Source organism: Daldinia vernicosa, assembly GCF_022497035.1.
Source record: "Daldinia vernicosa strain CBS 139.73 unplaced genomic scaffold F5Y00scaffold_5, whole genome shotgun sequence".
Taxonomy (NCBI): domain Eukaryota; kingdom Fungi; phylum Ascomycota; class Sordariomycetes; order Xylariales; family Hypoxylaceae; genus Daldinia; species Daldinia vernicosa.
The window spans coordinates 333,306-355,882 of record NW_025953921.1 but is presented as its reverse complement, the minus strand read 5'-3'; the positions used below and the strand labels follow the sequence as shown (position 1 = coordinate 355,882).

Here is a 22,577-nt window from a genome sequence, read left to right as displayed (position 1 = left end):
TACATGCCAAGAGGGTATCAGGGTACCTATTTCCATAGGTAGGAACTCAAACTGGGGTTATGTGGCTCTGTATCATTGTGGCGCTGTGGCTGTATGGAGACACGTCCATTAGAGGTACCTACCTAATGTACTTGTTTACATCCATAAAGTTATCCATTCACTACATTTTCGAAAACGCGATCCATTACGGGTAAACAACTTCGCTATACTTCTTTAATGGTAAATAGATATTCACATTTCTCTATTCTTCCTCAGGCAAGCTTTAGTGTAAAAACAGCTACATTAGGAATAAAACATCCTTGTGGGGAAATAATCCTGTCCTTTTTCCAGACTCTAGATCGATCAAATCCTGGGGCGTGTCGTCATACTCGACCTATTGACCTACCCCGGTTGGCCCGTTTACTCCGTTCATTGGGAGCCAATCGTTTGCGCTGAATATTCCCGTTCCTGGCTTAGAATGGTAATGAGCAGTTACATCCTACCGACTTCTATCAGAGAAGCTGCCAAGTTTTCCTGCTTGAATTCGCCTCATCTAGCCCATCTTATGGCTGATGCAATCATGTCAATGTCATCTAATCTCCATGTTCATGATGTAGTGAGCCAAGTGCCCATGCCACCCCGTTACATCCGCAATTCTTAAACGTTACCTGGACCTATTATAAAAAATGCCGACGCTCCTGTATCCGCAAGTACCGTGATACTTCTGCCGTCATTGGCCCTTGGATTAATCCTGTGTGCATTTTGGCTGCCCCTGGAAGCCTCAAAAGGGTTGCTATGTGACCTCATATCCATATATGAAGATGCCATCCCCCCTCCATTGGTCATCACTATGCATGGAGTGGCGATATCTTTCCATGCGGTGTGTTTGAGAAGAGAACCATTTACGCGACACTAGGATGCTATTTCACCATGACATTTACCAAAGTCCTCAATAGCAATCCTGATCTCGGAAGTCGACGAAACGAGACTTCGCGCCCAAGATTTAATTCGCTGGTCACATCAGATCGTCTAAGAGAAGGCTCAAGACTACCGACATTTTCCATGGGGAGCAGCATCAGGAAAGGACGACGATCAATATTTAAGGAAGTAGGATTGACCGCGGAAGAACGAGAAAGTCAACAAAATATAAGCTCCAAGACACACGAAGGTGACGCCGGTGAAAGGATTAAGCCATCCACAGAAATAGCATCGCCGGTGGAAACGAGATCTTCTAGTGGGCAAGGTTCACCGAGGGGAAAGTCGAAGTGGTTGTCTAAATTGGCACCGTCGAGGCGCCCGAGGATGAAAACTACTTCCAGTGCGCCACCTCCCACCATCATAGGGCTTCATAGGCTCTCCATGATCGCTCTGCTTATCGCAATTGTTCTTCCCACCATTAGTTATAATAACGGCCGTAAAAAGGTTGAGATCAGCGGCGCAGACGCAGGCGTAATTCTCAAAAGTAGAGAGGATAGTCCTACCGACGTCTGTACAAGGTGGGCCGGCCAAAGTAAGTGTCTATCGGATGTTTCTAGGCTCTTCATACCGCAGGCACTAACCTCCTTAAGGTGCTTTGATTAATGGGACGGTATACATCTACGGCGGTCGGTCAAAGGATAACGGAGATCAGCAAACGAACACATGGAGTAGGTGAAGCATGGATAAATCGACAAAGGTTCTGCTAACTAGGTCTTAGACAACGACTTCATAACCCTTGATCTCACCAAATCATGGGATATCAACTCACCGGCCCTGTCAGGTCTCCCTAGACCATCAGGTCCGCCAGCGGTATCTCTTGGCTACCTCTGGAACGACTTGGACCATCTATATCTCTACGGCGGCGAGTTTTCCGACAGTCCTATTGTGCAACCATCGCCAGTCTCTACGTGGATGTATGATGTAGCTTCATCAACATGGTCAGAATTCCAAGACCCTAGGACTTCGGCCGGCAACTTTTCAGATCCCGAAGGCACTCCCGTACAACGGGCGGCGGAAGGCGCTGGAATCTCCGTACCTGAGTTAGGTATTAGTTGGTATTTCGGCGGCCACCTAGATTGGGCTACTACGCCAGGATGGACGAACCAGATTGACCGTGTTTATTTGAAGAGCTTACTTGAGTTCACGCATCCGGGATATGCAAACTCCGGGGTTGACTCACTCCATTCTTCTGGCGCCCCCTCAGGCGGCGCTTACAGAAACATTACATGGGGCGGCATTCAAAACCAGGATGGCTTCACCGAGAGAGCTGACGGTGTTCTCGTTTACGTCCCCGGTTGGGCTCCGAGGGGTATTCTACTGGGACTTGGTGGAGGGGTGGTCGGAGAACACGAAACCACCGACGCATTCTCTTCCATGAGCACCATTGATGTTTATGATATAAAAACCAGTACTTGGTATCACCAAGAGACGTCCGGTGAAGCACCTCAGGTACGAGTAAATCCATGCGCAGTTATCTTCTCGGCCCCCGATGCGAGCTCGTTTAATATCTATATGTACGGCGGACAGAACCTACTCCCGTATGGAAATCAAACTCAATACACGGACATATGGATTTTGACTGTACCCTCATTTACTTGGATTAAAGTAGATACTTCAACCAGCAAGGAGCCACCAGCCCGAGCCGGTCATCAATGTGCTGCCCGAGATGGTCAGATGATCGTGATTGGTGGCTATGTCGGCACTGAGATTGCTTGTGACAAGCCTGGTATCTACAACTTCGGTGCTTCGAACTTAGAGTGGAAAGATTCTTTCGATGCAGCAGACCACCCGGCAGACGATCACCCAGAAAACAGCATCCTAGCTGGTAGCTACGGTTATAAGGTACCCGATATAGTTCAATCGATAGTAGGCGGTTCATCCGATGGTGGCGCGACAGCAACGCAACCAGCGTCTGGCCCTGCTACAGACGGACCTTTCAAAACCGGCACACCGCCGGTGTTTACTATTACGGCACCGGGCAGCACCGCAACCGTGACAAACGGCGACTCAAGGCCTGGCGACTCACCTTCATCACCCGCCGGTGCGAATGGTGGCTTAATCTCCGCAGGCGTAATAGCAGGCCTAGCGGGTCTGGCAGCAGTCTATCTCGGATTCTGCACATGGCTGTACCGTCGCCAGGTGGCCGCGTATAAGCAGCATATGGCTATCGTAAACCGAGACTCTGGTTCTATAGATGGAGAAAAGGGCTTCGCAGCGGCCGTCGCCGGGATGCGCGAGAAGCTACGCAAGAGCCACCGCCCCGGATCCCCCGGCGGCTCTGGTGAGCAGTTCGGGTGGGTAGGCCGCCAGAGCGAACAGAAGCGGACGGCCGGCGATGATCCAAGTTCTGGTACATCCGGATCGGGCTCGGGCTATGGCTGGTCGCGGCCTAGTGATGACGGCCCCTGGGCATATGATAGCTACCTCAGCGGAGCGGCAGGCGCAGGAGGCATCGGACGCTCTAAGAGCGGCGCAAGTCGCAGTACGGCTGGGTCGGCAGACGCGCTACTAGATGGACGGGTACGTAATATTCAAATGTTTCTCTTCCTTCATCCCTTTCATCTGTCTACGCCTTCGGAGTTTCTCAATCGCGCCGATTCAGGGAGCCTCGGGCTCCTTACATTAATTAAGAAATAGAAATAATTGCTAACTTCAATATCACAGCAACCGAATTTCATTAGCGTCGTGTTGGCGCCCAGGCGTGCCTTGCGCGTTGTTAACGGGATAGAAGATCAGCAATGATGTCTACCTTCTTTCTCGCTTGCTTCTCTTTTTTCTTTTTGGTCGTTGACTCTAAAACATTAATATCTTGGCAAAAAGCTCTGGTGAAAAGTCCTAACGAGATGGATGAATGATATACGAGGAATGATCTGCACACGAGTCCTGTTCATTGGGGGGGCTTTTTTTGCTTGGTTTGGTTCAGGTCGTTTTTTCGGTCTGTTGAATAGTTGTACGATACCCAGATTCGTTACGAGGTTTTACTAGAAATATGGTAAATAATTACATGCAACGTATTTATACGAATTGATTAGAATACATCTGACAAGTGTAGGAGGGGAACATAAGAGGAGGTGAATCAAGATATACAATAGTAATTTTATTGTTAAGTGCTTATGCTGCTGATAGCCCTTAAATGCTGCATGGCGAACTTCGATTCCCATTTCATTGGAATAAAGCTCGGTATATAACACGCCATGCCCAATCCCTCGAAACGCCAGTCCAACCTAGATTTCCTATCCCATAATAAAAACATTGAACAGCACTATGGCCATTCCCATCCTCATGCTGTGATTCCGTGCCTCTTATATCATACGATAAATAGGTAATTCGGATGCTATCAAGTCCTTTGCAGGCGCACTAAAAATGCCAAGTTCAAGTCGTCTTCTATTCTTAGCAAGAATCGTTCAACCCAGGAGACCTCGTCTGCATCTCCGACTTCTTTCAGCCGATCAGCTGTATCCAGAGCTAAGCAAACAAGCCGCCTGCGGGTAGATGGATGAAGATTTGCGGAATCGGAACTGTTATGTAAGAACCGAACAGCAGCAGAATGGTTGGGCATGAGGGGGTGATGGAGCTCCAGATGCGCCATATCCATCGGCATCTTCCACGGGCGTCCTATATCGACGAACGTTTCGAACAGAGGTGCTGAGGGTTTTGGCCGTTCCGAAGCGCACACCGTAGAAATCCAAGACAATCTAGCCCACGCCTTCCGGAAACTTTTGAACGCTACTTCGTTCTGTGTAGGCAGTATATCGTTCGCGCGTATTATAGCCTCGTAGGAGGGGTCAAGGCTGGTCTTCACCCCAGAGTACGTATGACTCGTCTGGTTCACGATGGCGAACAATAGGGCCGACAGGGTCGATATGTGAAGCTTCTTGACATCGTCGGTCTTGTCGCATATAGATAGGCGCGCGACCCATGTCCAAGCTATTTCCTCAAGGCCTTCGGCATACATAAAGGGTATAAGGGCCGCAAACAAGGCCGAGTTAGAACTGAATTGCAGGTCATTTTCTAGACCGGAGGCCCGAAGCCATTGCACCACTCGTAACCCAGCCCCGGAGGCGGCCATACCCCGCCGAATATCGTCGGCTGATTCGCCTCCAATCTGGGACCGTACCTTGGCGAGAAAACCGGCAGCACGTTGCGGGGTCATAAGACCCCGCGACACAGCAGAATCGAAGACATCGAGAGGGTCCCTAGACGCCGAAGGTAGTTTCTTCTTTCCTTGGTGGGAAAAGAGGGGGTTGGAGAGAATGGCGCGTAAGTGTTGATCTGTCGGATGTTGCTGGCCAGGGGTATCTATCGAAGAAGACGAAGAGGGGAGAGATGTCGAAAGGATAGGTTTTTTGGTTTGGGGTATAGAAGTCTGCGATGTTATATCATCGTGCTGCTCCCACGGGTGTTCCTTATCGAGGTTCTTTCGGAAGGATTTTGTAATGGAATCGAGCAGCTGTTGGGACTCGCGGTGGGTCAACGGTAAGGGTTGGTGTATCTTGGGGAGGAATTTCTTGAGCGAGTTGAGCGAAGTGGTTCGGACCACCATCTTGAGTCTTCGATGGTGATGATGATGAATAGCTTAGGTCTGGTATTGCGGGAATGTCCAGGCTTCAATCATAATTTTCAGGTTTCGCATATATACATATAGTCGGGGTTCAGATACGATATTTCAAAGGCGTCAATTCCTACGCAGTCGAATCGACATCGTCACATAGGCGAGAAGGTTGCGATAGATAGATTGATGAATTGATGGTTCGATAAGTGGATGATGATTGGTTGATTAGTTCTAGCTTCTTCTCTGCCCCCCTCAGTGCTTACATAAAGGTACAACTCAGGTACAATACAGCTTTATTATGTACCAAAGTACCTAGTTTCAACCCGGGTTTTGGATCTATTGAATCCTTTGCCAGATTTCGCGACAGATCTCAGTTATGGGTCCTTCAACTGCATGTATCTATATACCTAGGTACCTTCCCTACCTCGTATTGAATAATACATGTAGGTATAAAGGGATTTGACAATATTAAATATTGGCCCCGTCTACTTTCTTTTCAAGATTCTAGGTTAGATGTCTTGCACACCTATAAATTCATCACATTATCTATGTGTAAGATTGTCAGTCGAATAAGAGATACCATGACGTACAAAGTATCGAATTCCCAGAAGCTTATCATAATAATACGGTAGCGTGAAGCACCACAGTCTCGCCATGCCAGATACCTAACGCAAGCGGCGATATAGTCGGAATAAGTCAAATGATGAACCAAATATGCGACTGTGTCAGGTAATGGTCACACAGCACTGAGCCGCGCGGCACGGACAACGCCATGGCTTGAAATATGTAGTAATACCTACTCCGGATAAAATTCTGAGTTTATCGCTAAATTAAATAAGAAGTCAATGGCCATGACGACATGGAGCGCGTCCCCTCAGCCCTACGATAAGTAAAGGAAGTTGTAAGTTTGGACACGCAATGTTCGTCATAGCGCTGGCCATAACTGCACGGTAGAAACTACCTAGATCGATAAGATAGGTAGCTTGCGATTTTCTTAAAACAAGGGTTGATACGAATACGGATAGATTTTGAGGGTTTGGCACGTAAGCTAAACCATTGAATTCGGCTATTGTTCAATCGACGTGGAATGAATTGCATTTGGTTAGCTTCGCGGATCTCAGATCCGTTACACTACATACACGCATTTTATTATCTGTAGATACCTTCATAAAATTACAATTATAGATAGATGTATCTACCTAAAACGGATAGCTATAATATCTTCAAGATACCATTAAACAAACAAAGGCATGGGAGGAGGTTTTCTCCGGACGAGATACTGTAATTTTCATAGAGGTCTGGAGGTACGCATATATGTGTATAAAGCATGCAGATTGATCTTACTGTGTCTGTGTGTACCTAACTGTCTGCTAGCCAACATTGAAGGTCTCAAGGTCGACCTTCCCCATACTGTACTTAGGTACTCCGATATGTAGGTACTGACTCGCACGTGCTATCACAAGGTTCCACCTGTACGGTAACCCCAATCATTAGAAAAAAGAGTTCAGCGTTTGTGGGGCTAAATCCCTACCCAAGTCAGAGGGCTACCTGCACCAATCCGGCCTAAAGTCATGTTTTTCAAAGTATCACAGTACATGTAAATGTACCTATCTACACAACATATGGGCCTGACATACCTAAGAGCAAACCTAGGTGGTACAAAGTGGTACCTACAACCTACATCAGATAGGCCAGGACTATTAGATAATCCAACAGCCGAAAAAGCCTTCAGATCCAATCCACTTCCCTTTTTCGTTGCAAGCTTCTGGGATTGCCTTCTCACACCACGCACGTACTACAACACACACAAAGCAAATATCTACCTTAAGCATCCCTCTCTCGCATTGAAGCTTCTCTTACTTCAACCCCGATTGCCATTGTCTAAAGACAATTGGCCAATTCGCCTGCCGTCGCGTTATTGACACGTCGCACGTTTTTGTCAGCCTCACCTTCACCTGCGTCGAATCGCATACAGTGCCACGCGCCCCCAACTTCTTACCTCTTCCACCCACTCAAATCAATTCTGTCACTCAACCTACAACTTAACTTTACTTCTCCACCATTTCACATTTCAACAACGCCCACCACACTGGTGTTATCGCCGATTTGACTGCTATCGTTGAAACTCCCTTCTAAGAAGGGAATCATTTACACCACATATCATATTGTCTAACCTAAGTCTTAAGAGATGGCTGAGGTTCAGGCTCGATCACAGGCACCAACCTCTCGTGGCAGAGGTGGTGGCCGCGGTGGCAGAGGAGGCTTCGCCAGCCGTACTTCTACGAACAGACGGACTAATGGCGATAAGTTGACGATTGCAGATACGACCGCTTTCGATGACGACGGTGATGTTAGCCAACTCAGGAAGCAGTATGGTGGAAAGCTCGACACTATTAAAGAGCTCTTCCCGAACTGGTCGGATGCCGATATTCTCTATGCACTAAAGGAAACAGACGGTGATGTTGAAGTCGCCGCTACACGAATTGCTGAAGGTACGCTTTTACCCTCCTAACTCCTCGTCACCCCTCTCTCTTTCACCGTTTCACCATGCTAATATAATTTATCACTTATAGGTACTATCTCCCAGTGGGGCGAAGTATCAAAGCAGAAGAAGACCACTACCCGCCCTAAGCCTAAGGATGCTTCCGCTTCAGGTGGCCTCGCCGAATCGACCAGTCACAACAGACCAGTTCGTGGCGGTCGCTCAGATGGTGTACGAGGTGGTCGTGGTCGTGGTAATGAGCGAGGTCGAGGAAGTGGCAGAGGCCGGGCAACTTCTCATACTACTACAAATGGTCAACGGTCAAAGGAGAACCAGCAACTTTCCGTTCCCACTGAAGAATCCTCTGGGTGGGGAACCACCAATATCACCACTGAAGAAGCTATTATCAACGATCAAGGCGCCCCAGCTTGGGGCACAACTGATTCTATTACCGAAGATGCTGCTACTCCCGCGCCCGCCACCGCTACTACTGATTCGGCTCCCGCTAAACCTAGTGTTATCCCGCAAGGTACACAGAAGACCTGGGCTAGCATGCTACGCCAGTCAACCGCCCCGAAACCAACACCGAAACCGAAGGAAGCCCCTGCGCCAAAGCCTGCCGAAGTGTTGGAACCTCTTCCGCCAGCCGAACCTATCGCCACCCCCGCCCCCGCCCCCGAGCCCGAACCGCAGCCTACACCTGAGGAAGCCCCGAAAGAGGCCGCCGAACAGCCTGCCCCTGTAGAGACGCCTAAGGTTGTCGAACCCGAAGTGGCACTACCCCCTCCCGAAGACGATTTAACCCGAGTCAACCTCGAGCAGCTACCCGACGAATCTCAACCTCCGGCGACCGCTACAGCTGCTAGCACAGCCGCAGATTCCTGGGATCCCAGACAACCGCAGCATAGTGCTACGGCGACTCCGCTCTCGGCCTCCCAGGCGCAGCACCAGACTACACGCCCAGCTGCTAGCGGCTTTGCGACAACCGCGATTAAGGCAACCGAACGACCTGCCCCCCGCATGCCTAGTTATCAAAAGCGCCTTCTTGAGCAGGAAGAAGCGGTCCGAATGCCTGGGAACCGCGAGGTCGACCGTGCCGCCGTACAATTCGGTGCTTTCAGCCTAAACGGAATCGAAGATGATATCGATGGTGACCGTGAGGATCCTGAGACTAGAACTCAACCGCCACCTGAATCTCCGATCGCCGTTCCCCGTGCCTCGTTGCCCCCGGTATCTCAACCTGCAGCAGTACCCGACGCATTTGCGGCCACTCAGAAGCCGGCTACCTCTTTACCCTCAGCACCCAGCGCAACTGGTAGATCACCCTTTCACCGTTCTCAAAAGAAGCAGCTCACTAATCGTCGTCTAGCGACACCCGTAGCCCCGCCGACCGGTCCCGCCGCCATTACAGCACAGCGTATGTCTCAGTATCCCCAAGTCAGTCACCCTACTAATCTTCTTACAGCGCCGCAAGCGCCCTCGAGCAACCAGCAATTTGGACGCTATGGTCAAGCCAATACGCAAGAACCGGCCGGCTTCCCACAGAAATCATTCGATACCTTCGGCCAGCAGACTGCTACCAGCTCGGCTGGCCTCGATAACTTCCCAACGCCTACCACCCAAGCGTCAGGACCGCAAGCTAGTGGTGCATTTAGCTCCGCACCGAGTGATTACCCACCGTATTCAAACGACCCGCAGCTTCGTAGTTCATACAATAATTATTATGGGCAACAGCAATATGGGCAACAGCATACTGGCCAAAGCCATCACGAGACTTCAAACGCTCCAAACCGTGGATTTAGCAGCTACAATGCCGGTCAGAATGATAACTTAAGTCAGTATCCGCAGAGCGGCGCTCAGCAGACTAGATACGGAGCTACTGCTCCCGCCGAGTCTCACAACAGTGGCCACAATACACCAAATCCGATCGGCCAAGGCGGCCAACAGGCTTCGAGCCAAGCTACTCAGCCTCAATCGAACCTTCATCAACAGCCACATACAAACCAATATCCCTATTCTCACCCGTACTACTCGAGTCCGTACTACGCCCAGTACATGAGCCAGTATGGCGGTGCCTATGGACAGGGAGCATACGGCAGCCCATACGGTAAAGGGGGACTTTATGGACAACCCCACCAGTACGGGATGTCTCCACAGGGCCCTTACGACCACGCCTCTTCTCCCGCAACGAGCGGCTTTGGTCAATCCTCTCTCGGTGGTCGCGATAGCGCAATAGCTTCCGGCATCGATAACTACGGTCGCGCAGGCTCTACTCAGTCGGGTGCGCCAGGCGGTCTTGGTGGCAGTGGGTTCGGCGGGATGCACGACACGTTCGGACGTGGCTCAGGTTACCCCTCTCAGGCAGGGCAGTCTTTCAACGCCCCGAACGCACCTGCTTCAAGTACGGGCCCAGTAAACGACGACTTGAAACCGTATGGCGACTCGAAGGCAGCTGGTGGACCTAGCCCTTCCCTTAGCGCCGCCGCAAGACCTGGTTCCGCTACAAACACTGTTGCGGCATCTGGCCTTCCACCTCCCCAGTCAGCCCAGCAAGGTATGGGCGGATATGGAGGCTACCCCAGCCATCTAAGTCACGGTCTGCACGGCAACCAGTCCGCAGGGAGCGCCTATGGCCTCGGGGGCACCGGTGGCCAAGGGCACGGCAATGGTCCGTATGGAAGTTACGGAGCCAACCAAGGTTTCGGCAACTATTACGGCGGTCGGCAACAGCAAGGTGGTTGGGGTGGTAACTACCACTAGTCATCACGCAAGCGGCTGAATCGCAGACATCCCCGGACCTGATTAAGAGGCATCGGGTTAGATCCGATAAGTACTACTAGATCTGAAGTACTACTAGCATTGGTAACAACAGTGACCATGCCACCTTTTCTTTTTCCGCAAAGTTGATCATGAGACTTTCTCTACTCTAATGAGCTCTTGGGGGTTATCGCTTACTCCCTCGTTTTGATTGGCGGGGGCATGGAACGGACCAGAAAAGTTCTTGCTGAGAGGTACGGGGGGTCTGAGATTTGCATGTACGATTGTTTTTTCCTTACACAGGGTTACATCTCCGGCATCGAGGCTACGGTGCCTACACTAGGATTAGGATGATACCGATTACCAAAACTTTTCATACTCGGTTGAGCAACCCACATATTGTACACCCTATTGATACTTGTGATGGACAGTTTAATGTTGATGACGATTGTGACATGTGTATCAAGAAGTGTTATCACGTCGAGAATTGACTATTCCATACATGTGTAATTATGAGATGCTTTCTAGATTGTTCAACGATAAAATAATCAGTACAATTCCTCTTGAATGATTTTCCCATTCACATAGTCTATGATACGTATGCGTGCAATCCGTAACCCGTCGTTCCCACGACATTAGCATTCTATATAGTACATCACGCAATGCCGTTATAAGCCAGTAAGTTCGGGCTGCCGCTCCCCGCATCAATAACGACATCCGCGATAGCCAACTCCTTGATGCGGGCAACCGTCTTGGCAGGCGAATCTAGTCCCGCTTCGAGCGTTTTGAGGTATAACGCAAGCCCCGCGACGTGCGGCGACGCCATGGAGGTACCAGACTGAAGGGTCTCTTGGCCCTCCACGTTCCACAACGAGGGTATGTTGACTCCAGGAGCGAATATGTCGACGTCACGCCCAAAATTGCTCCACGAAGCTCGGGTCCGATCCCAAGCCACGGCACCTACCGTCAAGGCGGACGAGGCCGAGGCGGGAGAACGTGTCGAGGCATCGGCGCCGTCATTGCCTGCGCTAACGACGGAGAGTATGCCTAGAAAAGAGGCAGCGTTGACAGCGTTGTTGAGGGCTGATGAGGTTGTGAACGCTAGGAGGTTGTTAGATGGGAGATGGAGTGGAGTGTGAGATTTTTCAAGTTATATACCTAGACTCATGTTGATGACAGACTTGCTGGCTCGTCCCGGCGTCGAGGTGATGTTGTTCACGGCCCAGTTTATCCCGTCGATAACGTGGGATACTGTCGAGTAACCCTACGATTTCACACTCAGCATAAGAACGCAATAATATACCTAAGCTAGGTGAGTAGAGATTCAACTTACTGGCCCTCTGACAACCTTAACGTCTACAATAGTCGCATTCTTCGCTACACCATCTAATGTACGAAAACATCTCATGCGTCAGCTTTGCAATCCTTCATTCTAGAATATTTACAGCGTTCGAGTGAGTCGAGATGATAGGATTAGTACACTTACTACCGAGCGTTAGCCACTATATTTGGACACCATTCTAGAAAGGGGGTTCGAAAATAACAAGGCAAGATGTTTTCATACATACCAGGTATTTGAAGCAATTGTGCCAGCAACATGGGTCCCGTGGCCGAAGTGGTCGTCGAAGGACTCCTTGTCCATATATGTGTTATAGCCTTTAATGGCGCGGCCCCCGAACTCGGTGTTGTTGGTTAGGACTCCCGAGTCTAGCACGTAGGCATACGTCCCAGTCCCCGCGCAGTCGCTATAAGAATACGTGTAGCCCCGTGAAGTGCCATTAGCAAGTCGCGATCGCGAAGATAGACTTGCAATGCCCCACGGCGCATTGGTCTGCTTCGTTACGGACGTCAGACGCGCGACTCTGTCGGGTTCTACGGCCAGGACCTGGGAGCGTAAGCAGGTGCGCGTTACAAAGGGGTTAGGAACTGGACGTTACATTCTCATTAGCCCTGATCTGCGCGATGGTCTTCTCGTCGAACTCGCCCGCGTACCCGTTGAAGCCCTTAAACCCATACGTCTTCTCGGGACCGCGAGTGCTGCAGGGGGAGAGGCTCCGTTTGCGCACGTTGAGCACCCAGTCTAAGTGGTTCGCGATATCGATGTCGGGCTTGAGGCTCACGATGTATCTGCCGGGCACTTCGTCGCCGTCCTGCAGACTCAAGATGTCGACTTCCTTAGCCAGTGCTGGAACAGCGAGTGCGAAAATGGCCAAAGCCAATCTTGCTAGGCGCGTCATCTTGTCTTGTCAGATGGGTTGCTTGATAACCTAGTGATGAAAAGCATACATATTTGCAAATTAGGCCATGCGCCTAGGCCTTTATTCTTATTCCTTTTTTTCTTTTTCGGTACATAGTCAATAGTCACCCCTATCCACCAAAATAAGGGGATGAAAGCAATGTCCTCGTATTCAAACCTTCTGCTTCCCCGGGCATCATCCGATTCGGGTAAGGTGTGTGGAAATTACTGTCCCATTTCCAGACTATGGCTGGTGCTGAGTGGGTCGAACCCGGGTATTATCTACTTGGCACATTAGATGATGACTTTGACATTGCCTCTTCTACAGAGAGCATTAGCTTTGGCGCCAAGAGAGTTTCTTCCGAAGACGTGAGAGATACCTAGTTGAGAAAAAGATGAAGAGATTAAGTCGAGAAGAGTAAATAAAGAGAGTAAGAGGGAAACCTAGGTTAGGAGATAGTTACATACCTAGGTAATACCCCATTGCCTATCCCCAAGACTTAAGTGATCATCGAGCATAACTAGACCTAGTTACATACTTTATTCTATGTATTCCGTATAGTTAACTACCCCTCTGTCATTCTCATTACGCGAGTTCACAAAAGATCTAGCATAAGAATATAAGCTGTGGTGGTCGTTAACAAGAGCCTAAAGCTCATGATTACTGTTGTCATGGGGTGTTGCCTCAAGAAACTCACCGTACAACACTAAATATAACGTAACCTTAAACACTATGGACACTATGGATAGGCAGGTATCATTGCTTTCTTAGATACTTTTAAATAGATTGCCACAAGCGTCGGTAGAGAGTCAACACATACTCTTCGATGTAAAGTGATATGTTTTATTTAAGCAACTAGGCCAACACCTACGCCTTCGTATGTGTCGACTCTGTAAAGTCTATTTCCAGCTGTGGTATGTAACTCCTTAAGTAGGTGGTTTAGATATTATGAGAAATGGCAATTTGAGTTGACGTGATTAAGTGATGCCGTAGTGGGAAGATCAGTAGAATTTAATATAACACTAAGAAATAAATGGGAGGACGAACCGAGTCGTATTTGTGCTTGTGTTCCGACTTTTTTTAAACCTCAACAAGCCATATACCTGTTATATTCGTCCTCTACGGACGAAATATCATAGGCAGATGTGATCACGTTATCTACGGCGGTTATAAAAGTTAACGAGCATTCTTTTCCTATAGTTTAAAGTGATCGTACTTTCGATTTCAATCCTAGGATTTTACTTAGGTAGAATTGAAAGTTATAGGCGTGACTTCTTAAGCTCTCCTTACGAAAAGCCCCTTTGGGGTTTTCTAACCATCAAGTCATGGGGTGGCACCAGCTTCTCAGGCCGCAGCCTCCATTGGGACGTTCCATTTTGGGTGATGGTTTGCTATTTTATTATGAGTTATAAGGAATACTTTCTTAGATACTCTTTCCCGGGTTACCGTGCAGCCTCTTATTTTATTTATTATCTCCATAACCCCCGTGCACAGCTGGGCAACCCACCGTTGGCACCAACATAACAAGTATATATATGTATACCATCTAACTACCTTTTATTTCTATACTCTAGGTATCTATCATGCAATGTAATATGGTAGCCCGAATATCAGGTACCTAATAGCCCGCACTCCTTACACCACCGAATACTTTGGCTGCCCAGTAGTCAGCCATCCAGCAATATTTTCCTTCGTCGCTCTATTGTAATTTGAGATAGTGTCGCCCGCGCACCAAGCAACGTGCGGCGTAGTAACTATGTTAAGGCCAGCCACGTCAGGCCCTACCAGAGGGCTATTATCAGGATTTGCGGGTTCCTGCTCGTAGACATCTGTACCATAACCAGCAATCTTTCTCGACTTCAGGGCTGTCAGAAGTGCCTTCTCATCCACGATACCCCCTCGGGAAACGTTGACTATAACCGCATAGGGCTTCATAGCGTCCAGTTCGGCGTTGGAGATCATGTTCATCGTCTCCGGAGACCGCGGCAGGCATAACGCGATAACCGAGCTCTCGCGGATCAGGGTATCGAATGGAGTGCGGCCCTCTGGCACTGTCGAAGCGCCTTTGCGTCCAGATATAAGGACCTTCATACCCAAGCTTTTAGCAGTAGACTCGAGTGCCTTCCCCACGGCACCATAGCCAATGATTCCAAGGGTTTCGTCCCGACAGGTCCTGGGCGCCCTGCCATCCGGACCATTGAGGGTATTGTGCAACATCTCCTTCCTCCATTCGCCCGACTGGACCATCGTGTGTACAAGCGCTACCGATCTTCTCGTAGCGAAGTATAGCGCAACGACGTGCTCGGCGACGGAAACAGTGTTGCAATGCGGCGTGTTGCCCACGACGATCCCCCGGGCCCTGCATGCTGCTAGATCCACGCAGTCGGTCCCGGATGCTACCACAGCTACCATTTTCAGGCGTGGGGTCATCTCGGGCCGCAGGATGTCGGCCTTGAGCTGAACAATAGTTACGATGACTACGTCGGCATCTTTTACCCTCTCGGCCACCTCTTCCGGCCGCGTCCTCCCGTACTCCCGGAGCTCGTATGTATGTGGCGCGGGGAGGTCCAGCGGCGGAACTGGGACGATTGAAGCTTCCAGAGCGACAACGATGTGGTGTGTGTTTGCGCTTTGTGCCATGACACTCTGTATTCTTTTCCGGCTGCTACTTGACAGTGTAGTATTTATGCCTGCCGGATTGTCTTTTCGGAGATTAGAAAACTCCCTAGTCTGAGATATACGTGAAATCCTTGTAAGTTTGGAAAATATAAATCGTCTCTGGGGGGTCGTGGGTCCGGACCGTAAAATACTTTCCGGGACCGGAGACCGGCGGCTTGTAGTCGGGAGGGCGCAACTAGCTGATATTCTCGTTGCGTAGCATCTTGCTGCTGTCGTCATCATCCCGGTGGGTCTGCGTCTTGCTGATTCGCTTATACTTGACTGGAACGGCAAATGGTATATAAAAGGGCGTGAATTGGTGAGCTCAGATGGTGAAGCGGAATGATGAGAAGCATCAATCTTTATATATTCCTTATGAATAAGTAGCGCCCCCGCAGTTGTTATTTTGTTAGTTGTATTAGTATGTCTAGGCGGTACTGTTACGTTACGCCTTTGGGCAATTAATATTCAATCGTCGGCTTAGAGTCGTAAACGTATTGTCCTTCCAATATGTAGTTTATACTATGATTACCTACTTGTCAGACTGAAATGGTCTAAAGAGAGGATTGCATATGGGCCGAAATTATTGCATTGGTAGGTTGATATGAAACTATCTTGATTTTACCGATACCTTCCACCCCCAAACCATGATCCGAGCAATTGACATGGACATGCCATGCTGCGATACTATCAGACCTTCGGGCTTGACTCGACTTTATCCTTATTGATATTTCAATGCCTCCTAAAGCTTTTCGTGATGCCCATAGTTTGCCTTCATAGATACCCTAACCTAAGATAGCAGTGGATATGTTCCCCGCTATCTTAACAAGTCTTTCATGGCTTGACACGAGTCTCTAGCATGTTGAACTCGCCCAAGGGCTTGAACTCGGGGAGGGCTGCTAGTCGCTGCGCCCAGGCAACGACGTTGGGAATTTCCTTGCGCATCTCGGCGTCGATGAGGAACCTGGAGGCGAAGAACACACAGCCCGCTATCATGATATCGGCAAGAGTGACGTTGTCGCCGACAAGGTACTTCTGCCCGTCTTGGAGAGCGGTCTCGATACGCCTCAGAACGCGCACGGTGGCTTCCACAGATTTGTTGTAGCGCTCTTCGTCCCAAGCGTATACCTTGTAGAGCACCATGGCTGCGGGCGGGATGACGTCTTGGATTAAATCTGTCTCGGCTAAGAAAACCCATTGGTCGATAAGAGCCTGGGTCTTGGGATCATTGCCGAGCAGTTGATCCTTCTTGGGCCCCGAACGCGCAAGGTAGTAGCAGATGGCACCGCTCTCGGCGATGCAGAAGCCGTCGGCACACTCTAGAGCTGGGACTTTTCCCATGGGGAACTTGGCCAAGAATTCGGGGGTCTTGTTGTCTACCATCATCTTGAAGCCCTCAGTTAAGGGTACCTCGAGGCCATTGAAAGCAGCCACAACTTGAGCCTGCGAAGAAGTTAGGTTTGATGAGTCTAAATTATGTAGTTATTATATATAATATAAAAAGACTTACCCGTTCGACACGGGGGTTTCCCGGGTAGGAGTAAATCTTGCCAAAAGGTGCCATGATTATTGAGTGAATATGGAAGTATGGTGTTTTAGGAGTTATGGTAGGTGAAAAGACTATTTGCGATGTTGCAATCGATGGTTTAAATGTTGTAATCGGAATTGGAGCAGATGGAGGACAACCCCTCTTATTACACTCTAGGCCCGAAAAGGTACCTGTTATTTATATCATTGGATATGCACTAGAAGCTTCAGGAACAGGACTAGAATAATTCCAAGGTGGATTTCGTATTTGTCAGTATACCGGTATTTACACGGGGTTGAAACGTGTCACTTCTTGTTCTGGACAAGTCCAAAGCACAGCGGAAAGAGGGCGGTGACGGTAGTCTTTTCCCATTTCATCACTTCTGTAACGCTATTCGTTAGTAATTCATGCCATTGAATATTTCAAGCCCCACTATATTCAGATTATACATACACTATGTCAACCAATTCCATCTAGGACTCAATCTAGGTTGGAATAGTTGGTTGGTTGGTACATAGCTCTACGCGAGCCTTGTATCCAGACGCGTAGTAACGTCAATGTAAATCTGTCAAGATGCACCTCAAAGCCTTGTACGATATAAAAGAGATTGCGATTGGTCGCTAATAAGAAATAGGAAAAGAAATAAGCCGTGTCATTACTAATTGGATGCTTATATATCTACACGATTAGGAATCAATACCTCAGATGTAGAAGCGTGTAGTCCTAGGATGGGAACTTTTATTGGTTCGAATGTTTCCTTGTGCAACGAAGATCTTACATCGGTTAGAAATAAACTCGTTCGTGGTTGGGAAAAAGTTTGAAGTTAGTGTAGGTACGGGCGTGAAATTGTCCCGTCGGGTCTAGCTAGGTACCTAAGGGGCGGGCTTGGGCAATCTTTACCGCCTACACTAGGACTTCGAAAAATGACGTAATTGGGTTTGCAATAAAGTCTAGGTATGTCCACCGTATACCTACCTTAGCGCGCGGGGGGGGTATTTGAAAATACTTATAGAGATAATTTTTGTGGTAAAAATATTTAAGTAATGAAATTAAAAAAATAAAATAAATTTATTTTTTAAAAATAATGACTGTTATTATATTATACGTAATATAATTTTTAAATATAAAATTATATAATTATATAAATAATTTTTTTAATTTAATAATGTTATATATATAAATATTTTAAATATTAAAATAATTTTATATTATATGATTATTTTAAGATAAAAGATTATTTTAATAATATTTTTAAAAATTTTTTTTATATATGTAACGAGGTTTTATATAAGTAAAATTTTAATGTTTTTTATATAATTAATTAGTTTAATTAAATGGATTAACCACTTATATAATATAAGGTAATTATACGTTAACTTTTAACTTTAATATAAAATTTTAAGGTTATGCGTTTAAATTTTTATAAAATAACTATTTGTTTTAAAAAATTTTTTTTTTTTTACTTTTTTACTTTTTTCCTTATTTACGTAAGTATTATTTTAACATTACTTTAATATGTTATACTTTTAAAATTATTTTTAATAAAAATTATTTTAATTTAAAAGTATATTATATATATAAACTTATATTTAAAATAAATATATTTTTAACTTAAAAGTATATTATGTATATAAACTATATTTAATATTTAAAAGTATGTATAAAATAAATATATATTTACTTAAAAACCTTTTCCTTAACATGTTCGTGTAACATTATTTTAATAATTTGACATTATTATTGTAAACATTTTTAAAGACCCCCCCCGGGCGGTAAGGTAGGTAATCACGATTAGAAACCTTCAACTTTAAATAATTCCAACTACCTTAGGTTAGGTACCTAACTTAGTCGAAATATCCGGTAAAAATGAAATTCTGGATTGGCCCTTGCCATCGAAGCAGTCGTTGTTCCATATTGTTGTTAACCACCCAACTGTCCACGGCATCGGGTGTGAATTTACGGCTCACTGGGCCCCCCCGCACATACAACACTGCGGCCTGGCGTGCTTCTTTACCGATGTCGACTAGGTCTCTATCATCCGGAATGAAGCATTCGTATTCGAATAAGACGTCGAAACTGCGTAATCTTCGGCCGACGATCAATTCCCAACTACCCGTCTCATAGCCGTATGTTGCCTTGTCGCATAGGAGAACGTCATAGAAGAGACCCATTGTCATACCGGACGGTGGTAGATCAACTTGGTAGTAGTCGACTGCATCGCCCTCAGGAGCGGAATAACTCTTGACGACATCTAAGTGCGTTATGGGAGCTCGGCCGAAAGTAAGGCTAATTTCGCGCCAACTCGCTCCTGGGCGGCGATACACGTCACGTTCACTTTCCGTTTGTGCCCATGGGAGCCTGCGGAAGGGGAGTGTGTAATCGCCGTTGAGCGTTAGAAACGCCATTCTCCTCTTCTCCTCGTCCGTAAAGCAATCCGACGTATCGAATAGGCCTTTAAATTTTGTTCTCCAAAGAGGATGTATTCGCGTTCCCTCATCATCCCTCGCGTCGTCGGTGCTCCAGATACTCTTAACGTCGCATAGGATATCCTTCGCAAGCGTATAAAGCCGGCGGTTCATGAGTTGTAAGATGATGAGTGACTGAAGATCGACATCAGCGAGGGCATCAAGAATCGAGATGAGAATCTCATTAGGTAGGTCCAATAGGATAGCCATTCTCAACAATAAAAAAGTGAGATTAATAGCTAATGAGGCATCAACTTTTCCATGCGGCTCGCTGGGCGAGTAAAAAAATTAAGTAGGACAGAGAGAAGAAGGTACGAGGATATCAAAATCTTGTAGTGTACCTGATAGCAAATTCCCTTACAATGAAATGACGAATCCTACAAATTTACCTGAGCGGTGTCTGAGCAGACCCGCTAATTCAATCTCATCATGAGATCATGAAACCATTCGATTATAAGAAATACTTAGTCATCCCATCTCTTTATATAAATAGGTCAGGGATCCTGAATACAAACAAACAATCCTACTGAGTACCTACCTTAGTAGGTGCTCATTAACCTATTCATCGATCGACCTGTCGCCGCAAATTTAAATCAATTCTTAACATAGTGAGTTTTATATTGTCATTGCGTATTCTGGATCCCCGACGATGTATTGGATCTGTACGGACGCCGAAGTTACATCCATGTCACTTGAAGCTTGATGGCGGGGCAAGAAAAGGCGCGATGTTACGGAGCGAATCGTGAATTTAAATGGATGCCTTAGGTACCTGGTACTGAGACTCCGATGTCTAATGTATCTTTAGGGTTAACATCCTAATCTCGAACTCCTCACTCCTCATTCCTACGCTTATATATGTCATTCCTTGTTGAACTTCTGCTTCCTAGAATCCATTTTTGAATCGAACCTCTCTACTAGGCTCAAAATGCCCGCTATCACGGATCTCCCCGTAGAGCTACTCCAGATTATCGCTGGAAGATGCACGGCCCTAGACATTCTAGCGCTCAGTCGGACATGTCGAATTATTAACGAAGCATGCGATACTGCTGCCGTCTTCCGAATGTCGTTCCAGCTTTATGTATTATTACTTCAACGTATATTACCCAATCATCCTAAGGTCTAGAACTGATTTCTTCACACTAGCTTCCCGAACTCACCTCTGCCACCTTCGGGAATAAGGCCGCATTGGTACATTTTATGGATGGCTATATTCATGGTCCCAACAAGCCTTGTCAGCGCAATGAAGGCCCAAAGATGACATGGCTTTGTCTCGCTATGGCTGTAGCCCGGCTTCCAGGTGTCGAGGCAGATTTGGAAAAATTAGCCGAACCAATAGCATCAACTGTCAAGGTTTGCGGGAAACTCGCGCTGACTATGAGAAGACCGCCGCAACTAAGCGAAGACACGAAAGCAGCTCTCCAAGGCTTAATAGCTTTACTTTCTACGTTACCTATATGGGGATGTGAGTGTTATATTCACGTTATAACCCTGCTCTCTCTTTAGGATTGTCTCACTGATGGCTTGCATAGACACAACGGCCTGCAATTCTGGTGTCGCTGCTATACTTGACAATCTATGTCCTAGTCTCTTTTCTCGATCCAAAGACTTGAATACCAATAGAATTGATCAGTGCATCGGCGGCGAGAATCCACTACAATTCGCTTTCTGTTTGGTCTTAAGTAAACTCGAAAAGTGGTGCCAGTCCAGAGCCCATGATCTAAGTATTAATCTTCCAGTAACGAACAGTTATATTGCTATTATCAAGAAAATATACGACGGCAACACACTTAATAAAGGATATGACAAATTTCAGAATTCGTGGATAGGTAGACAGACACATGCGCTTCTTCTAATAGAACTCATTGCGCGGAATATTTACTGGGATGGATTAGGTGAGGAGCCCTATATCTCGTGCTTGCTGGAAATCAGATTGTTAACAAAAGGTACCCGAACGTTAATAGAGATCCCAAACCCAAGGAACATTGAATTCATTGGTTCCTGGTATTTTGAAAGCGGCCAAGAAGAAGAAGAAGATGTTGAACATGGTACATGGATGAGGGCTACGTCTCTACGAGCACGATTCCCACTTCCTACGCCTAGTCTTATATCTGTCCGAGGAAAAAAAGGCCGTTACTTCTATCCCTTCGCCGGTGATGGATGGTGGTCCTGGTATACCACACGAGTGCGCGACCTGGCAAATGAAGTCGTGGGTGAATGGTGCGGGTCCTTCGCATATAGCCTACGGCCGAGAGCTCGAATGGGCCGTCCCATTACAATATGTTTTCGCAAGACTAACACCGACGGCGATACATACTCACTGGAGGCATCTGATGGGGTAGATGATATCGGACCATTTTCCTTGCTCGGTGAAGTGAATACCTCTCCCATGGCGTGCACCGTTCGTTTACGGATGCAGTACCCATCAACTACAATGGAATGGCGAGGATTAGTTACGCCGCTGGGTATTTGTGGTGGCTGCTATAATTATATACCTACTGAACCTCAAACGTCGGCATCGCGCGCCATCGGATATTTCTGGCTCTGGAAAAAAGAATGGCGGGATACTTCTCGGGATGACCTGTGGACCTATCCCTACTCGGATTAGATGACAATCCGTCCCGCACGAGTATATAGATGCGTCTCTCCCTCGAGACCGCATCTATCTCGATCTTACGAGAATGCATCATAGAATAGAAGGTCTACCTTGCTGCATCGTGTCTTTTTTCTTACCCCCCTACCCCCCTAGACCATACGTACAATATAGACTAGACCTTGTCTACCGACAATAATACATACGATTTAGGGGCAACGCATTTATTGTTAGAAATGCCTGTTATTTCTTACTTACCATACATGTGCATATATGATGCTAATATGAGGTATTATAACCTATATTTATAGCTCTAAGATGAAAACTATACCACTTTAATTCAACTTATGC

General features: G+C 47.2%; 8 protein-coding genes across 8 annotated transcripts; 3 read left to right on the top strand and 5 right to left on the bottom strand.

Moving 5' to 3' along the window:
* Positions 1–165: 165 nt before the first annotated feature.
* On the top strand, positions 166–3,960 carry F5Y00DRAFT_226180 (uncharacterized protein). Its single transcript, XM_048006295.1, has 4 exons — positions 166–1,489; positions 1,548–1,625; positions 1,676–3,477; positions 3,622–3,960. Exons 1-4 carry the CDS (start codon positions 910–912, stop codon positions 3,697–3,699), a joined length of 2,538 nt encoding a protein of 845 aa, XP_047868757.1. The 5' UTR covers positions 166–909; the 3' UTR covers positions 3,700–3,960.
* On the bottom strand, positions 3,950–5,818 carry F5Y00DRAFT_226176 (uncharacterized protein). Its single transcript, XM_048006294.1, has one exon. The coding sequence runs from the start codon at positions 5,498–5,500 to the stop codon at positions 4,295–4,297; it is 1,206 nt and encodes a 401-aa protein (XP_047868756.1). The 5' UTR covers positions 5,501–5,818; the 3' UTR covers positions 3,950–4,294.
* Positions 5,819–7,283: 1,465 nt separating this feature from the next.
* On the top strand, positions 7,284–11,303 carry F5Y00DRAFT_226175 (uncharacterized protein). The gene is made up of 4 exons (XM_048006293.1): positions 7,284–8,001; positions 8,083–9,306; positions 9,361–9,408; positions 9,457–11,303. The coding sequence occupies exons 1-4, from the start codon at positions 7,698–7,700 to the stop codon at positions 10,749–10,751; spliced, it is 2,871 nt and encodes a 956-aa protein (XP_047868755.1). The 5' UTR covers positions 7,284–7,697; the 3' UTR covers positions 10,752–11,303.
* A 26-nt stretch (positions 11,304–11,329) lies between these two features.
* Positions 11,330–13,109, bottom strand: F5Y00DRAFT_226172 (subtilisin-like protein). Its single transcript, XM_048006292.1, has 6 exons — positions 13,035–13,109; positions 12,686–12,985; positions 12,318–12,633; positions 12,082–12,134; positions 11,907–12,012; positions 11,330–11,849 (listed from the first exon to the last, which is right to left on the bottom strand). The coding sequence occupies exons 2-6, from the start codon at positions 12,983–12,985 to the stop codon at positions 11,404–11,406; spliced, it is 1,221 nt and encodes a 406-aa protein (XP_047868754.1). The 5' UTR covers positions 13,035–13,109; the 3' UTR covers positions 11,330–11,403.
* Positions 13,110–14,600: 1,491 nt separating this feature from the next.
* On the bottom strand, positions 14,601–16,261 carry F5Y00DRAFT_155262 (D-isomer specific 2-hydroxyacid dehydrogenase). Its single transcript, XM_048004602.1, has one exon. The coding sequence runs from the start codon at positions 15,884–15,886 to the stop codon at positions 14,621–14,623; it is 1,266 nt and encodes a 421-aa protein (XP_047868753.1). The 5' UTR covers positions 15,887–16,261; the 3' UTR covers positions 14,601–14,620.
* On the bottom strand, positions 16,182–17,676 carry F5Y00DRAFT_155246 (glutathione S-transferase). Its single transcript, XM_048004601.1, has 3 exons — positions 17,625–17,676; positions 17,154–17,553; positions 16,182–17,086 (listed from the first exon to the last, which is right to left on the bottom strand). Exons 2-3 carry the CDS (start codon positions 17,205–17,207, stop codon positions 16,478–16,480), a joined length of 663 nt encoding a protein of 220 aa, XP_047868752.1. The 5' UTR covers positions 17,208–17,553; positions 17,625–17,676; the 3' UTR covers positions 16,182–16,477.
* A 1,098-nt stretch (positions 17,677–18,774) lies between these two features.
* Positions 18,775–20,165, bottom strand: F5Y00DRAFT_226166 (uncharacterized protein). Its single transcript, XM_048006291.1, has one exon. The coding sequence runs from the start codon at positions 19,844–19,846 to the stop codon at positions 19,016–19,018; it is 831 nt and encodes a 276-aa protein (XP_047868751.1). The 5' UTR covers positions 19,847–20,165; the 3' UTR covers positions 18,775–19,015.
* Positions 20,166–22,565, top strand: F5Y00DRAFT_226163 (uncharacterized protein). The gene is made up of 5 exons (XM_048006290.1): positions 20,166–20,390; positions 20,442–20,714; positions 20,780–21,098; positions 21,166–21,528; positions 21,598–22,565. Exons 2-5 carry the CDS (start codon positions 20,562–20,564, stop codon positions 22,239–22,241), a joined length of 1,479 nt encoding a protein of 492 aa, XP_047868750.1. The 5' UTR covers positions 20,166–20,390; positions 20,442–20,561; the 3' UTR covers positions 22,242–22,565.
* The last annotated feature ends 12 nt before the right edge of the window (positions 22,566–22,577 follow it).

What these genes read in the sequence shown, in the direction of transcription:
- F5Y00DRAFT_226163 (XM_048006290.1), top strand. Translation starts at nt 20,562, where the DNA reads ATGCCCGCTATCACGGATCTCCCCGTAGAGCTACTCCAGATTATCGCT. An exon ending in GAATGTCGTTCCAGCTTTAT is followed by an intron (nt 20,715 to 20,779) that starts GTATTATTACTT and finishes TCTTCACACTAG; the next exon opens with CTTCCCGAACTCACCTCTGC. An exon ending in TACGTTACCTATATGGGGAT is followed by an intron (nt 21,099 to 21,165) that starts GTGAGTGTTATA and finishes TGGCTTGCATAG; the next exon opens with ACACAACGGCCTGCAATTCT.
- F5Y00DRAFT_155246 (XM_048004601.1), bottom strand. Translation starts at nt 17,207, where the DNA reads ATGGCACCTTTTGGCAAGATTTACTCCTACCCGGGAAACCCCCGTGTC. An exon ending in GAAACCCCCGTGTCGAACGG is followed by an intron (nt 17,087 to 17,153) that starts GTAAGTCTTTTT and finishes ACTTCTTCGCAG; the next exon opens with GCTCAAGTTGTGGCTGCTTT.
- F5Y00DRAFT_226172 (XM_048006292.1), bottom strand. Translation starts at nt 12,985, where the DNA reads ATGACGCGCCTAGCAAGATTGGCTTTGGCCATTTTCGCACTCGCTGTT. An exon ending in CACAATTGCTTCAAATACCT is followed by an intron (nt 12,135 to 12,317) that starts GGTATGTATGAA and finishes TTCGTACATTAG; the next exon opens with ATGGTGTAGCGAAGAATGCG. An exon ending in TTAAGGTTGTCAGAGGGCCA is followed by an intron (nt 12,013 to 12,081) that starts GTAAGTTGAATC and finishes GTGAAATCGTAG; the next exon opens with GGTTACTCGACAGTATCCCA.
- F5Y00DRAFT_226180 (XM_048006295.1), top strand. Translation starts at nt 910, where the DNA reads ATGACATTTACCAAAGTCCTCAATAGCAATCCTGATCTCGGAAGTCGA. An exon ending in TACAAGGTGGGCCGGCCAAA is followed by an intron (nt 1,490 to 1,547) that starts GTAAGTGTCTAT and finishes AACCTCCTTAAG; the next exon opens with GTGCTTTGATTAATGGGACG. An exon ending in TCAGCAAACGAACACATGGA is followed by an intron (nt 1,626 to 1,675) that starts GTAGGTGAAGCA and finishes ACTAGGTCTTAG; the next exon opens with ACAACGACTTCATAACCCTT.
- F5Y00DRAFT_155262 (XM_048004602.1), bottom strand. Translation starts at nt 15,886, where the DNA reads ATGATGACGACAGCAGCAAGATGCTACGCAACGAGAATATCAGCTAGT.
- F5Y00DRAFT_226175 (XM_048006293.1), top strand. Translation starts at nt 7,698, where the DNA reads ATGGCTGAGGTTCAGGCTCGATCACAGGCACCAACCTCTCGTGGCAGA. An exon ending in CGCTACACGAATTGCTGAAG is followed by an intron (nt 8,002 to 8,082) that starts GTACGCTTTTAC and finishes TATCACTTATAG; the next exon opens with GTACTATCTCCCAGTGGGGC. An exon ending in CGCCGCCATTACAGCACAGC is followed by an intron (nt 9,409 to 9,456) that starts GTATGTCTCAGT and finishes ATCTTCTTACAG; the next exon opens with CGCCGCAAGCGCCCTCGAGC.
- F5Y00DRAFT_226166 (XM_048006291.1), bottom strand. Translation starts at nt 19,846, where the DNA reads ATGGCTATCCTATTGGACCTACCTAATGAGATTCTCATCTCGATTCTT.
- F5Y00DRAFT_226176 (XM_048006294.1), bottom strand. Translation starts at nt 5,500, where the DNA reads ATGGTGGTCCGAACCACTTCGCTCAACTCGCTCAAGAAATTCCTCCCC.